Source organism: Cannabis sativa, chromosome 9, assembly GCF_029168945.1.
Source record: "Cannabis sativa cultivar Pink pepper isolate KNU-18-1 chromosome 9, ASM2916894v1, whole genome shotgun sequence".
NCBI lineage: Eukaryota > Viridiplantae > Streptophyta > Magnoliopsida > Rosales > Cannabaceae > Cannabis > Cannabis sativa.
In genome coordinates, this window is record NC_083609.1 from 59,369,251 (window position 1) to 59,386,519 (window position 17,269).

At 28.3% G+C, this 17,269-nt stretch overlaps 3 protein-coding genes across 4 annotated transcripts in view; 1 reads left to right on the forward strand and 2 right to left on the reverse strand.

Annotated features, from left to right (window-relative positions):
* The window catches only part of LOC115722892 (cytochrome P450 CYP94D108), a 91,871-nt gene that overhangs the window by 17,483 nt on the left and 57,119 nt on the right, over window positions 1-17,269 (forward strand). The window lies entirely within an intron of this gene.
* Window positions 978-5,194, reverse strand: LOC115722262 (apyrase 2). Of its 2 annotated transcripts, XM_030651423.2 has the most exons (10): window positions 5,006-5,194; window positions 4,371-4,909; window positions 4,155-4,283; window positions 4,011-4,067; window positions 3,808-3,900; window positions 2,710-2,915; window positions 2,481-2,572; window positions 1,898-2,112; window positions 1,613-1,802; window positions 978-1,523 (listed from the first exon to the last, which is right to left on the reverse strand). In XM_030651423.2, exons 2-10 carry the CDS (start codon window positions 4,680-4,682, stop codon window positions 1,414-1,416), a joined length of 1,404 nt encoding a protein of 467 aa, XP_030507283.1. In that variant the 5' UTR covers window positions 4,683-4,909; window positions 5,006-5,194; the 3' UTR covers window positions 978-1,413. The 2 variants fall into 2 exon arrangements, with proteins under 2 accessions (XP_030507283.1, XP_060959545.1); XM_061103562.1 differs by having other exon boundaries at window positions 978-1,802.
* Window positions 7,808-13,487, reverse strand: LOC115721690 (apyrase 1). The gene is made up of 9 exons (XM_030650754.2): window positions 13,015-13,487; window positions 12,802-12,930; window positions 12,281-12,337; window positions 12,070-12,165; window positions 9,969-10,174; window positions 9,773-9,864; window positions 8,703-8,911; window positions 8,414-8,603; window positions 7,808-8,128 (listed from the first exon to the last, which is right to left on the reverse strand). The coding sequence occupies exons 1-9, from the start codon at window positions 13,324-13,326 to the stop codon at window positions 7,992-7,994; spliced, it is 1,428 nt and encodes a 475-aa protein (XP_030506614.2). The 5' UTR covers window positions 13,327-13,487; the 3' UTR covers window positions 7,808-7,991.

Sequence of the window (17,269 nt, forward strand, 5' to 3'; positions counted from 1 at the left end):
TTCCTTCGATGGAACAAGCTCTGGATTGGGTTACTGATTACTTACATGAGTTTTGGAATAAAAATTACGGGGGCGTTTGGTTGTGAATAAATCAAAATGTGGGTGCCAGGTGGAAACCTTCGAGGATTAACAAGGGGACGATTAATATTGATATTGCTGTCGGTCAGACTGATAGTTGTCGTAGTATTGGTGGGGTGGTTAAAAATCATTTGGGGGTGATCACTGCAGCATAAGGTATTTTGTTGAATGCTCTTCTTTCCTATTGTTGTTGAGTTGCTAGCTATTAAACATGAGATTGAGTTGGCTGGTTTATTATCTTTGGACCAATGCAAGATTAGATTTCTTCTGATTGTAGTATGGTTGTTGCCATGTTGTAAAGGCCAACTGAGTTTTGTGGGGAATGAGATTTACTTATTGTGGATATACATCGAATTGATTGGAAAATATGATATCATCTATGTATCTTTACCACGTTCTATTTTGTAATATTTGTCACTATATATAATCTATTTATTTTTATGTCCTCTAATTATTCAGTATGTGTGTCAAGTTTTATCAAGTGTGACATGTAAAATGCTCATGTGGATGCAAATCTGTTAATTTTACTTAATATTTTGTACGTATTTTTAATACTGAATTAATTTTTAATTTGATTTTTTAAAAATACATGTTATAAATTTTTAATTATTTTATTTTAAATTACGTGATAATAGTCTAAACATCTATCACCATTTTATTTGAAAAAATAATTTTATAAGGGTCGATCCAATTTAATTACAAGTGACTATTCCAATTAAAACCAACCATCAAACATTGATTATTCAATTGTAATCGAATCAGATTGAACGTTATTTGCATACATGACAATTAAGATTAAAATTTGACTTTTTTTTCTAGAGTAGATGGGATGATTAAAATTAATTAGATCGAATGGTAAAATCTAAAATTAAATATACAATTGGATCGAATTTGAATACACTTAAAAACATTAAATGTGATTTTATAATACTGAATAATTTGACATAATAATCTATAAATCATAATTCGAGACATAAATCTAAGTATAGCCTTTTGCTAAAGACCCAAAACAAAATATATAGGGAAAAAAATGAGCAGTAGTGACATAAATGGAATAAGAATACGCCAATATTTTTCGACCACGAAGGATCGACTAAATAAATCTAAATGAACTAATTTCAGCAAATTCTCTCAATGGTAATTAAAGAAGAAAAAAAAATGAGACTAACTACAAATCTCCAATTATTTGATATCTATATACCAAAATCAAATTCCGAATCCAATTTTATACCAAAATATTATGAGGCTGACCTCCGGGGCAGTGTGTTGCTCGGGGGAAGATGATGCTCAACTTTGCGTTAGCTGCTGATCGTGTCATCCTTTCGCCAATTATGTTCATGATGATACCGCCTCTATGGCGCTGCCTAGAGGCCAAGCTGCTTCGACGAAGTCATTGTTGTATTTAACTTGTTTCACCAATGTAATCTCGTGCCATGGATCCAGACCTGTTTTAATGATGAAAGTAATAAATACCTAACGAATTCAAATATGACAGAATACAGATTGGATGATTCAAACCGAGAAATAAACTCACCGAAACCATCGACAAGCAAGCTGTACTGGTAAACGAGGTCCATGCAAATGTATGGCAAGTTAGACTCGTCGACTCGTGGATATAAAGCTTTTGCGTCTTTGAGTTTAGTTTGACAAGCTCGCTTAGCTACGTCTTCAAAATCTGAAGGACGAACCCTAGCAACATTGTCACTGGGTTTGACCAAACCAGCCTGAATGTGTTCAAATGTGTTTATTAGACCAAACTTTCTAAACATGGTTAACGAAATTATTGCTCTCCACTATGGGCAAAATAAATAGAAAATACCTCAGCAGCCCTGTCGAAGAAAAATGAAGCAACGAAAAGATTCCTTTGGCCATCCCCTCCTCCGCCATTCCAAACCCCACCGAATGTGCATTTCATGTGTGAACACGTGTCTCTTATTCTAAGAGCCTTTCCAGTTATTGTCTTGCACTCATCAAGGCTTGAGCCAGATGAGGGAGCTGAAGCCTTGTAGGATTGCCCTCCATATTTTAAAGACCCTGGAAATAAAAATATTATCTTGACAAATTGTAATGAAAATGAAAAATACAATATAACAAAACCAAGAGATTCAACTGTATAGTTAGGTCCATGATGAAAAACTGCTGAAACTTTGATAAAATGGCAATGATGTTTATTATTGGGGGGATTTGAATGGCATACCGGAAACAAATTCTATAAGCAAATCAAGACATTATAAACTGAAATTTCTTGACTCCTTCAATGATGAAGAGGAAAACCTCTCAAAAAAGGTTTTTATCTTGTGGAAAAGCAGTAAATGATTTATTTAACATGAGATGAGCAACAGAATGACATTAAAGGAATAAAACAACTTTAGTTAGTATAGAAATTATGGAAGATGACATACCATCGTAGCCGCCCAAAATGCAAGGGTTTTCAGAATCTCCAGAAACCTTCAAAATCTCTGCTCGAGCTGCTAATAAGCCATAACGCAAGTAACTGTACAAGAAATGTAAAGACAAAAAATTAAACTTACTAAGAGAACTAAAATTATGAGAGATGGAGGTAAGATATCTAAAAGCATCAGGAGTACAAAATCATGACATATTTTATAACTGTGGGAAAAAAACACTAACCTGTGAACATAGAGGTAATATTTTCTGCCTTTAAGATACATTTCCTTCACATATGTGTCCTCTCCCTCTGTTGGTTTTGGTGCCTTAGCAGCAGCTGCTTCGGAGATAGCATAAGCCATTTGAACCGATCCACCTCCAAGGTCCACAACTCCAACTGTATTTCCATATTTCTTCCCCAAATTGCCAAGCAAGAAATTTATTGTGACCTGTCAAACAAGAAGATACCTTATGTTATACATCAAAGTTTTAACTCCAAGAAGGATAATGTAAATCATATCAATCCATGTTTTGTGCAGATTTGCAGTCCCATACTGTCCACATAGCCAGCTATGAAAGAGAACCATTAAGACCCTTGTTGGCAATGCACTTCATTAATCAAGATTTTGGTATCTCACTAAAATGTTAAATGTTGATTCTTGGGAGGTGTTGGATTATTATTACCCAGATAGTAAAGGACTCTTCAAGAGACCATTTTTTCTAAATCTACTACTTTTGCTTTCATTTTTGTTAAAGCCTATATTTGTTTTCAGCCAATGGATAATATTCTTTTGAGATTCAAGCACCTAAAGTGAAAGTTAGTCTCTGGTTAAGCAGATACATTCGATACAGTAACAATGAAATAGAGGATTATAAATCAGCTGATTCTTGATTAGCATCTTTTTTAATTATTTACATACGGTAACTGTTCACATAAATCACATCAACAATTCACCAGTATTACCTTATACCAACTAACTAGTCACTAACCCAATCTTGGGGGCAAGAGGCAAAAAATGTTTTAAAAAACATGGATCTTTTATTCCCTTCTCCAAACTCATTGGCACTTTCTTAACGTTCAATGCCATAATGCCAAGTACCAAAATAGAGTTCTACCTTCATCTCAAAAAAAAAAACCTCTGTACTATAATTTAAGTTCCAGTAATCTCTAATCCTCACCTTGTTAAAAAAAGAAAGAAAAAGAATTGCCTCTCTCTTTTTTTCTTAATGCATATAAAACAAAAGAAAGCAATAAGTGTACATGTCAAACTCGTGCAAATAACACAAGTGTTGGTGAAAAAAATCCATAAGTAAACCACATAGGAAATAGATAAATCGTACCCATTGATAGGATCCTTCTTGAGTTCCATCAATAACAGACACTGCATTTGGCTCAAGTTTGAAACTGCTTCTCTCTCTCAGTAAATCCCTAACCTTAGAAAACAAGGTTGATGTATTAGCAATGGAAAAACCAGTAGAACACATAGTAAACTACACAATCAATAAAGATAAGCAGACAAATAAGAACAAGGAGCAGAAATTACTTCTTGCAAAATGCGTTCAGACGTATCTCCAGGCAAAGATCTCAAGCCAGCAGTTGCCTGCATTTCAGTGAAAAATCTCGTAAGTATTCAAATGTGGAAAACATAACATAAATTCCATTATGGATTAGTAGTCATAGAACTTACCCCAACTCGAACTGGAGTGGAAGAACGCAGCTTTTTGGGAACTGCCTCTTGTGCTTTATCAAGAAGACCAATCAAAGATTCGGCAGCAGAACGAGGATTATCAGCATATGCACTTAGTCCTGGTTTAATCTGCATTTGAGAAATTTACTATATAAATATTTTAAAAACATAAATTCTAATTTCCAAACAACAATAATAATACTAACAAAGAAAGACCTGTAAGAAAAGCTCGAGATTGCCACCAATGGGGACCAGATCAAGGTTTCCATCAAAATTAAATACGTGAACGCGACTACCTGAGCTACCAGCATCAAAAATAACGGCATAAGAAGCCTTGGATCTAAGTGCTGTAGGCGAAACCTTGCGATTAGCAATGGAGTATTCAGAACGCGTAGGCATCACGTAAACAATAAACGTAACGAGAAGCAAAGGCACAGAAATGAGCAACAAAATCCCTCTGTACCTCTGGATCTTATCCCCTATAGAATCATGACCCAGAGGCCGACCTCCACCAGGACGCTTCGACATTTTCTCCGATTCAAAAAAGCCCTGACTATGATGATTATGAAGATGATGATCTTGATCTGACGGCGGAGAATTCGTCTGACCTTCTAGAAGCTCAGCAGATGACGGCGATCGATACCGGATCTGACCGTTGGTGGCCGCAGGCGGACCCTTCTGCTTCCCTTCCTGTACGGTCTCCAGCTCTCTCCTTCGTTAATTTCCGGCTTACGCCTTTATTATAGAATCTAATTCTTCAATTTCGAAAAACAATTTCATCAAATTTACGAAGCAATGTAGAGAGAATTATCGAAGAAAAAAAACAAGTCAAGTTTAGGAAATTTACGAACCAGATCTTGAGATAATTTCTACTCCGAGGAATAAACTGCCGCCGAGTTTCACTACACCGTCGCCGATTATTGCCGGCGGCGAACTGTTTGATCGGAATCGAGAATTGATTGTGAAAATGTAAGAATTTTCTGAGAGAGAGTGTCAGAGTCAGAATCAGACCCCCAAAAACTCCACATTCCAATATTTTCAGACAAAGTATTTATATATAGACAGAGATCTGTAGAAAAATGGGGGAAGAAATTCGGAACTTTTGGAGAAATAGTTCCAGTTTTGTAATTTCAATTTTTTTTGTGGCTCTTTATGTAAATTTGAGTTTATGTATTTTTCAAATGTTATTGCAATTTTGCCCCTGAATTATTTGTAAATTATAAAAGTAGTATGTTTTTTAAAAAAAAAATCTATAAAAGTACTATATGATTTTGATTTTTTTTTTATTTTTATTTATAAGAATCGAGTAAATTTAAATTCTAACAAAAAAATATTTTTAAATTTAATATTCAAAAATTTTAAGGGCGACTTTACACCATCTGCTCTTATATGAGTTGTTTCGGTAAATTATTTATTTGTGCATTTAAGAGAGTTTTTTACTCTATATATTTTTAAATGATGACATTAGTTGTAGCTATTTAAAAATTTCGAGTAATTTATAATGTTGAAAATAAAATTTACATATTTTATTACATGTACGATTATTTTTTTTATATGCGTGTTAAGTAATTTTTTAAATTTTGTTTTTGACACTATAAATTATATAAATTTTTTTAACAATTTATAAGTGATCTTAAATAATTACAACACGATTATGGAAAAATTAAATTAAAAAATTCTTTTGAATACCAAAAGATCTACTGGAATGATCCTTTAGGAAAAAATAGTTCAAGTACACAATTTAACATGATAATTGAAATCAAATTGATACTATATAATTTTTATTAATAATTTTAAATAAATTGATAGTTTGAATTTTTTTTAATCTATATCGAAAGATAATCTTGTATTAAAAAAATTATTTGACTAAAATAGAATTCAAATTTTTATATTTTACAAAATACAAGAATTTAAATTATCATTTAACAAAATATAATGCTTGCATATTTACGTTAAACACGTGACCAAATTACTATTTTCTTAATACAAAAATTATATTGCTACAAAATAAGCATATTCATGAATTTAATTTTAATTGTTTAGAAATAATTTAAAGACCCATTAAAAAAACAATTGAAGAACTATTTTGCTAATGAATAATAATACTAATATTTTTTATAAATAATAATAATAAGTAAAGGAGAAACTTTATTTTTTGATATTGCAAAAGGAGACAATTTGTTTTTCACAATATTTATATATTTAATATTTATCATTTTAAAGGGGTGTATTAAAAGCTTAATAACTAATCTAAACTCTGTTGAAGATTCTAAAAAGCTTGACAAAAATAATATTATTAAACTAAAAAAATGATCAAAATTAAAGTAATCTTCACTTTTTTATTTCCTTTTCTTCTTCTTTTGAGTACAAATTAATTAATATTCACTTTGATCTTTCTCCTTTTCTACTTTCTACGTTAAAATTTTGTTATTTAATTAAAAATAAAAATAATGAAAATAAACTTCTTATTTACGTTAATAAATAACTAGTGAACTAATTATTAATGATTAGTTCCTCACTTCATCTGATTAGCCATTTGATCATATGGAAATGTAAATCTAACGACAGACTAATTATTTAATTAATTATATGAGTGATGAACATGATTAAATATAATTAATTAATTATTATATATTTTTTTAAAAAAATATGATAATTAGCTAAGAGAGAGTAGCGGGTGTCATGTCCAGTGGACCTAAGCTAATTGGGGGTCTTGGCCAAAAAAATTTAAGGAGAATTATTCTATATATTATTTTTTTTTTTAATTTACTTGTTCGGGTAGTTTTTCTGTCGGTTTCTATGTGGGTTATTATGTGAATTTTTGTTGCGATTTAGGTTGCTCCGTTAGTTTAATTGAACCTTTTTTCATATTGAAAAATCATTTTTTTTTAATAGTATATAAAGGTAAAAATCTAAAATATGATAATAGTTGGGTCTTTCATATTAACAAAAATTTAAAATATAGCATTTTTAACAAATAAAAAAGGTAAAAATCTAAAATATGATAATAGTTGGGTCTTTCATGCTAACAAAAATATAACATTTCTAACAAATAAATTAAGTCTTTTTTTAGGAATAATTACATATAACACAATTTTTTGTAAAATTTTTACATTTAAATATTTTTTTTACATTTTTTTAATGTTCTATAAAAACAACACGAAAACAATAAAAAAAGTTACATAAAAGTAACAAAAAAATAACACCAAAACAATAACAAAAAATAACATACAAATAATAAAAAATCAACAGCAAATTAACAAAAGTACAACATAAAAATACATTCAAAGACCATTTTTTTGTAAATAAAATTATAAAAATCGTAAAAAATATTTAAATTCCGTACAACTGATATTTTGTAATTTTTTTTATTATTTTTGTATATTTGGGAAATAATCCCTTTTTTAAAAAAGAAAAAATGTGTTAGTTAGCATTAGTAAAAATCTAAAATATAAACTATTAAAAAATGTTTTTTTTTTTTTGGATTAAGGTAGAAGATCTTGGGCTACAGCCTAAATTACTCCACACTTGGGCTGGGCCTTGTCATATACTCTGGAGTGTTGGGTACCTTAGAGTTGTTCTTTAGATACTTACTTTCCTATAAATAATAATAAAAAAAAAAATGTAAGGCAAATGAGAGTGTCAAAGAGAGAAATTTGAAAATGGCTCTGAATAAATTTATTAGATTATTTATATGGGAATAGATGGTTACAATAATTGAGCAGTCTCTAATTAAATTAACTAACTCAAATACAAACCAATAATTAACATTAATTATTATTCAGAGCCCAAATTCTTCACATAATCACTAATTAGGTGTAGCCATGCTCATGCTCATCAAAGTTGAGATTTTGATGATGATGATGATGATGAGACAGCTTCTATGGCACTCCCTAGTGGCCATGCAGCTTCAACCCAACCATCTTGATATTTCACTTTCTTCACCAAAGTAATCTCTTCCCATGGCTTCAAACCTATATATATTATCACAAAACAACAATAACTTAATTTGTTAGTGTGTATGTGTTTGTAATTAAGAATTATTCTCTTATAATAAAGCACAAGTGATCCCATAATAGAGTTTTAATAATTGGATAAAATGTTTAGTGTGATTAATTCATCAAAAAAAGAAATTTGTGTTTGTGTATTTTGTTCCACATTGCTTATGTACGAGTAAAATACTGAGACTCTAACTTCTAAAAGAAATTTTTTAGAGAAAATTAAATCAAATAATAGCTATGTATTGAAATAAAACTTACCAAAACCATCAACAAGCAAGGAATACTGGTAAACAAGGTCCAAGCAAATATAAGGTAAATCAGACTTGTCTACACCTGGAAATACAGATGCAGCGTCTTCAAATTTAGTTTGGCAAGCAAGAGTAGCTGCATCTTTAAATTGTGCTGGATAAGCTTTGGCAACATGGTCACTCTTGTTGATAAAGCCAACCTAATTAAATTATGTAGTTAAACAAATTAGCTAACAAAATTTCAATTAATCCTTGTAATTTAGAAGTGAAACACAATAACAATGAGGGAATTAACATACCTGAGCCGCCCTATCGAAAAAGAAGGAACCGACGTAAAGATTACTCACTCCAATTCCTCCTCCTCCATTCCATATCCCAGAAAATGTACAATTTATGTATGAACATGAATCTGATAGTCTAAGAGCTTTATCAGCTACTTTTCTGCACTTGTAGATGCTTGAGCCAAATGCTGATGCATTATAAGTTATACCACTATACGTATAATCACCTGAAAGAAAAAATTAATGTCTTAGTTACGTTTCTATTTTCTAAGCAAAGAAGAAAATATTTTTTTTTGTTAGAACAAATAAAAATATTTATTTTCTTACTCATATGCTATGACTTATGAGGAAAAGTGGTAAGGGACAAGAGATAATATATTATTATTGGTGTAAATTAATATTAGATCCTATATTCTGATTTAATAAATAAATAGAAAATCGTTAACCAATCACAATGTGTCACATCGGTGAAATTAGACACCTTAAAGTGTCCAATAACATTACTTATAGTCTTATACTATAAAGTATCTAAATGTACTAACTTGAAAAATTAGAGAAAAGGAAAAAGATTTCTAGTATTTATGTATTATTTGTCTTTTTTTTTTTGGCAATACTCTCTTAATTTTACTTTTGTTTGTAAATCTAATGTTTCGGTAAAAGTTTAACGTTATACGCCAACTATCTAAAATATTATAACGGTAAATTTTAACTTCACTTCAGATTTGTAAACAAAAATTAAATTAAAAAGATATTTCTACAAATAAAAATTTAATTGTGAAATTTAACCAACACTTCAAATTTGTAAATAGAAATAAAGTTAAGGGGCCGGTATGACTACAAAAAAAAAAAAAAGGGTTAATTGTATTAAAATTAAAATATAAGGGAGTTTAATCGTTAATTACTCTTATATATGTGTCTTATGCCATTGGTAGAACTAGATTAGCTTGATTAATACCAACTTCTAATTAATGAAGCTACTCAATGTAGATTTATTTTAGAACATATTATTATCATGAGATGAGCAAAAGAAGGATATAATAATAACTAATTAATTAGTATATATAGTGAAAGTGATTAAGATTAATTACCATTATAGCCATCCAAAATGCAAGGGCTTCCATAATCACCAGTGACATTTAAAAGCCCTGCTCTTGCAGCTAATAAACCATAACCTAAGTAACTATATACATAAGAATTAATACATCATTAACATGTCAATATAATTATATATATATTTAATGATGATTAAGAATGAGATTAATAATAGATGAATGAGAATTAAACCTGTGGACATAGAGATAATATTTGGAGCCTTTGAGATAAGTTTCCTTGACATATGTTTCTTCTCCATTTTTTGGAGTTGGTGCATTTGAATAAGCTTTTTCAGAAATAGCATAAGACATTTGAACTGATCCACCTCCAAGATCAACCACTCCAACTGTTTCTCCATATTCTTTTCCCAAATTTCCAAGTAAGTAGTTTATTGCTACCTATAAAAAATAATGAAATTCATTTTGCTTAAATTAATGTTGAACTATAGGCTTAATCAAACATTAAAAACATATATGATTTTTTTTAGAGCAAAAATATGATTTTTATTATATGCTCTTTATTTTATTTAGAATTTAACTACGGGCAATTTCAATAATCAACATAAAAAAAAACTACTATTTTAATACTAATTTTTTTTTTATAAATTACACTAAAAGGTATATTCTTTATTATTTTTATATAAAAATAAAAATAATACATATATATTTATATTGAGAAAATATAATTATTTAACCAATATTTAATTATTAAAAACTTTTTTAAAAAAATAATTTTAGTGTGGTCTACAGGATACAGTGTCCCAATAATAATAGTGAGATATTGTAGACAATCCTATATATAGGATAACTTTTAGTGTTTGGTTGGATTAATTTTAGTGAGAATTAAACAACACTAACTTTGAATTTTTAGTGTCTCGTTGTAGATGACTTAACAATTTTTTTTTTAAAACAAAAAAATAAGAAAAAGTTACGGGTTGTTTGACTTCATAACTTAAAAATTATTTTTAGTTTTTAAAAACAAAAATTAACTTTTAAAAATTAATAGGGGTCATTTGGCTAAATTTTTAAAAACAGTTTTAAAAAACTAAAAAACAAAAAGCATCAAAATGTAGTTTTTCATTTTCAAAAAATATTTTTTTTTGTCTAACATATTATATTTTATATTTTTGCTCACATACCCAAACCCCTGGTAGGAACCCGGACCTAGACCCCAAACTCCAAGTCCCGGACCTTGGACCCCAGACCCTAAACCCTGAACCCAAACCCATATCCGAACCTGGGACTCGAACCCCGGACCTGGACTCCACCCAAACCCCGAATCCAAACCCAAACCCCAAACCTGGACCCCGGACTTGGACCCAGACTTGACCTCGAAACACGGACCTAGATCCAACTCATATCCCAAACCGAAACCCTGGACACTAGACCCTGACCCCAGACCCGGACCTAAACCCCAAACCCCGACCCAAACCCCAATCTAAGGGTTGGCAATAATATATTTTTTAGCACGAAAATTAGCTATGAAAATGTAATAAGGGGTTGACAATAATATTCCTCTTCCTAAAATATTCAACAACATATATCCTGCTGAGTGAGTATATATATTTTGACAAGATTATTTTGAAAAAGTACATATTTACTAAAATAATATTTTAAATCTTTACTAGCTCTTAATATTATTTTGATAACATAATAAGGGTGTATATGAGTGTTTTTTTTCTTCCCACATATGAAAAAATTATAATTTTATTTTTTGTATATGATAGTGTATATTGTAGTTATATAGTATTTAGACATCTTGATAATTTTAAAAAATTTAAATAATTTATAATATTAAAAACATAATTCAAAATAGTCAATTATACGGGAATAAAAAATCAAACACCCATACAACTGAATATTTAAACTTTATTTTTAATACTATAAATTTAAATGATTTAATATCATACATTATTCAAAAATTTTTATTATAAGATAAAATTTAAATTATAATTTATTTAAAAAAAATATCAAAAAATAAAGACACCCTACCAAAATGGTACCATTTTATTATATGGTCCATTCTCAATCTACTAAATATGGCCATAATTTAATGCTATCTATCTATATTAGTTGATAAGAGAGAGTAATTGATTGGATGGTCTCTATTTTCTATTTTCTCATTTTGTCTTCTTCTTCTGAAAAAACTGTTTAGAAATATGTATGACAAAACAAAGACAAAAAAACAGAAAGTAGGTTGAAAACAATAATAAAAATAAGTAAAAAAAATTAAATTATTTAGTGATAGCACTTTTAATGGAAATAAGTATAATTAATTAATAGGATGATCATACCCACAAATATGATCCTTCTTGAATTCCATCAAGAACAGCAACTGAGTCATCTGATTCAAGTTTGAAGTCACTTTTTTCTTTCAGTAATTTCCTAACCTAAATTTTAACACACAAAAAATTCATCAAACACTTCAATTTATAATAATAATAATAAAAAAAAATGCATATATTCATAATATATATAAACAAGTTTCAGAAAATAATTACTTACTTCTTCCAAAATTTCTTCTGAGGTATTCCCAGATAAAGATCTCAACCCAGCAGTAGCCTGCATTTTCACATTTTTTTTAGAAATTAAAAAAATAATTGTATGAAAAAATTATTTAAAAAAACACATTTGTATAATAATAAAATAGTACAAACATTAACTTTAATCATAAATAATTAATGTTATCATATTATAAAAATCTGTAGTGGCCGAAACCTTTTGAGTAGTGCACTTATTAAATCTCACATGTCTTAAATAATTGCACTTCATTTTTTTCCCTAATTAAAAATTGTCATTAACAAAAGCTCTTGTTTTCTTCTTTTTTTATTGTTATTTTTATATCATAATCTTTTTTCAAAAAATTAAAAAAACAACATGGTACATGAGATTTGTTAAAAAAAATTGATTTTAATACTCATTCATTGTCTTATTTTAATTCAGAGTTAGATTATATCGTTCTCTAAGTGTGTCCGCTCATAACAATAACATTATATTTATTTATATTAAGAAAAAAAAAATCTCACCCCAACCCTAACGGGTGTGGAGGAATGCAGATCCTGAGGAACTGCATCCTCAGCTATTTGGAGGAGACCAATCAAAGACTCCGCCGCAGCAGTAACATTACTAGCATATGAACTCAATCCCGGTTCAACCTATAAAAAAACACAAAAATATTATAACATATATAATATGTATAAAATATCGAAATTTAGTTAATTACACAGCATAGTAATTACATGATCATAAATCTCCAACTCGCCTTCTATAGAAAGAAGATCGAGATTGGAGTCGAATTGGTAAACATGGACACGACTACCAGAGCTACCCGCGTCAAATATGACCGCGTAACTACTTGAAGATTCAGAAGACGAAGTTAAGAGAATATGAGAAATGAGCTTTCGATGAGGATTAATAGTGTAGAGATGAAGAGAGGTTTTCGAAGAAGAAGAAGAAGAATAGTGAGGTGGGTTCACATAAAGAACTAGTAATAATGCCAAAGGCACTAAGAGAAGAATCAAACTAGTTCCTATGTTCTTCTTCTTCATCATCAATATAATTCTCTCTATACTTCAATTTTTTTTAGTTTAAGAGCTCATTAGGTTATGGAGTTTCTTCTCTACTCTTCGTGTCTTTAAATATTATAGTACTATATAGTGTAGCTGAGTCCCGACAAAGTTATTACAAAAAGAAAATGAGTTTAGCATGTGTGAATTTAAATTGTCCTAACTCTCCAACTACCAAATAATATATACTTTTAAAAATAGAATATTTAATATAATAGGTAACCTATACGTTTGGAGGAATGATTGTTACCATTAATTTTTTTATTACAATCTTTTATTTAATTTTTTTTATGGTGGTGTTCGTTATAATTACAATATTATCCTTGTAAATTTTTGAATAGTTTCCAGTGCCGAAAATAAGTTTGAAGTTTTTTTAACACGCTTGGTAAATTAGAATATCAGGAACTCTGTTTTCAGTACTGTAAATCATTTGGAATTTTTTAAAAATATTGTACATATAACAAATACTGCTATAAAAAAATTGAAAAAAATATATCGGTATGTGATTTTAGGTGTGGAGGTTAATTAAAGGTTGTAATAGGATTTTATAATTAGCACTTTATGAGGAGCACCGGCCTTAAAGTGCCAAGCACTACAAGAAGTATTCCATTATTGGTGCAATTCAATATTGATCAAGTCTCATATATTTTGATGATTTAATAAATATTTAATAAATAACGTAAGAAACTGGTAATTATTTACAACGCATTACATTAAGATAGTATTAAATACCTTAAAATACCTAATTAATTGGCATGCTTATAGCTAGATATATGGCCTATTATTTTTCTTTTTTGGATAAAAATATGGCCTATTATTTTATGTCCCAAATGTTCACCAAATACATTCATTAAATATATTTATATTTTGTTTACAATAGTATTATATATACTAGGTGAATGTACGTGCCGAGCCACGTATTGCTAGTTTCATTTAAGATTTTGAATGTATTTTATTTTTAAAGATCACAAATTTTTTGTTTGAAAAAATTAAATATTTATATTTGAAATATTATTTAATAATGTATTAAAAATAATATTAGTGTAATTATAAAATTGTAAATAAATTTATTATTGGAGTAGTAGATTATTCTATTTAGTTCTTTTTTTAACATAGCATTGTAATGTAAGTTTATATCGATAAATATTCTGTAAAGTATTAATATAATATGAACATCTCCATTTATAAAGCTAAAAAGTGAGTCAATGACAGAATTGGTATATCTGCAATCACACAAAGATAGAAGTGGTATTTCTGCTTCCTATGCTTATCCAGAAAAAACATTAGATAACGTGAGGTTAACTTTAATATATAAAGATTTTTCTTTTTTAAAAAATAAATTAAAAAAATTATTAATATTCTCCTAAGATAGGTTTGTTAGAGAGATATGTGGCTAAGATGATTTTTTTAATTTAAAAAAAGATTATTAATATTTAAAAGATTGTTTAATTTTTTGGTTTAATTATTGGGTTTATTTGTTAACGGGAGATCAAACCTAATCTTTTAACAGAATATTCTTTTAAAAATTTAAGTATATTCTGTTAAACCAAGAAATGCCGTTAGATAGGCACTTTTAATATATAAAGATATATATACTAGTGGGAATTATTAACACGTGAATGCACGTGCTTTTGCTATAATATTTAGAATTTGTAGTTTGATTTGATTTTTAGGTAAATATTATTTTAGATCTTGTATTTTGTAAAAATTATTAATTAAAGTATATTTATTTTGTTAAATAATAAAATTGACCTTTTATTTTTCAAATATTACTTAATAAATATAGTACCTTAAAATAATTTTTTGTCAAAATATAATTTAATAATAACTCAATCTAGAGATGTTATGACAAAATTGATTATATTTTTTATCTGTTCATGTTAAAAATTGTCTTCAAATTGGTTATACTAAAAAATATAACAAAAATTGAGCTCAAAGTTCTATTTATATTATTTTAAAAAATATAATATTTATTTTATCATTTAATAAAACAAATGGCTCAATCCATAATTTTTATGAAAACACAAGATTCAAAATGATTGTAATCTTCAATTTTTTAATTAATGTAACTAGCATAATAAAGATAACAACAAACAATAATTTCTTATTTTAATTTAGGAATAACTATATCTAAGAAAAAATTATATAAAAAGCTTTTTGGTTTTATATTTAGACAACAACATAATAGCTTAATAAAAAAAATGTAGATGTTGTTGTCTAAATATAAAACCAAAAAGCTTTTTATGTAATTTTTTCAAAAACATCTCTTAGCAAACATATTATTAATCATATATAGGCTAATTTTTGTGTTTAAATTCATGCTCAAAGTTTAGCTATTAATGATGCTAATGAGATAGCTTCTATGGAACTTCCAAGTGTCCATTGTGCATCAACCCATCCATCTTGTAGTTTTTTTTTTTTTTTTTGATGAATGAGATTATATTGTATTTTCACAAACAAATAAAATTTTTACATCCTAAACATAGGACTGCCAATAGCTTGTTGAACTCCCCTTTACAAAGATTCAAACCACTTTATATTCACCTGTGATATTTTCTCTTGTCTAATGTAACGTCCCTGCTTCAAGCCAAAGCGGGGACGTTACACTGATAATAGGACACCTCGGCTTATAAAAAATGTTAGGTACTACTGATATCTAATAACAATACTCATATATATATTTACTAAGTGTTAGTAATATGCAATTGAATTAACGTTTAATTCAATTTAAATTATAATTTATATAAAAAATAATTATTTAATTTTGTTAATACTTTTAAATTAAAATTAAATATTTAAAAAAATAATAATAATTTATTAATTGACTTAACAGTGTTAATTAGATATTTTGTTAATTTTAACCGAAAAAAATAATGTTAAGGTGCCGTTTGGTAACACTTTTTTAATCAGTTTTTTGTTTTAAAAGTAGAAAAGTGAAAATATTTTTCAAAAACATGTTCTATAAAACTGTTTTTACTTTTCAATTTTATAATTAGAAATCAAAATTTTAAAAACAAAAAAAAATCACTTTCAATATTTTTTTAAACAGTTTTTTTTTCTTAATCAATTTTTTGGATTACGACCAGACCCGGACCCAAATCCCCTCCCAACGGCCCTGGCGTTGAACCCGGCTTTTGACTTGAACCCGATTCCGACCCCGGACCTAGACCCGACTTAAATAAAATCAAAAAATAAAAATAAAAATGAATTTTACAGAACACATTTTTATTTTCTGTTTTTAAAATTGAAAAACAAAAGTGGTTACAGAACGCATTTTCATTTTTCAAAATTAATTTTTTAAAAAAACAAAAGTTTTACTTTCATTTTGTGATTAAAAAATTAAAACACAAAAGTATTGCCAAACGGCACCTAAATTAATAATTTCTATTAAATAATCACATCTAATATATATATATAAAAAAAAATACATCCACATATCTTACCAACATCATTTATTTATGATTTATTTTGGGGGACCATGCGTGGTCAAAGTTTAGCTATTAATGATTTTGATGAGAAAGCTTCTATGGCACTTCCAAGGGTCCATTGTGCTTCAACCACCCATCTTCATATTCAATTTGCTTCATCAATATATATAATATCTTGTCTAGGGTCCAAGCCTATTAATTACAACAGCACAAATCATGATATATGTTTTTAATAACAAAATATTTAGGCTAATTAGTAATTTTTTTCCCCTGATCTTTGACATGTACTAAATCGTGCTTCCTGAACTTTTTTGGCCGTTAAAAATTCCCCCTGAACTATTGAAATTTTTAAATTTAAAGACTTTTGTCTAATTTTAGTAAAAAAATTCTAATATGAATGAAAGTTCAAGGGGCATGATTTAGTACATATCAAAGTTTGAGGAGTATGATTTGGTAGATATCAAAGTCTGAGGAGCATGGTTTAGTACATAAACAATCAC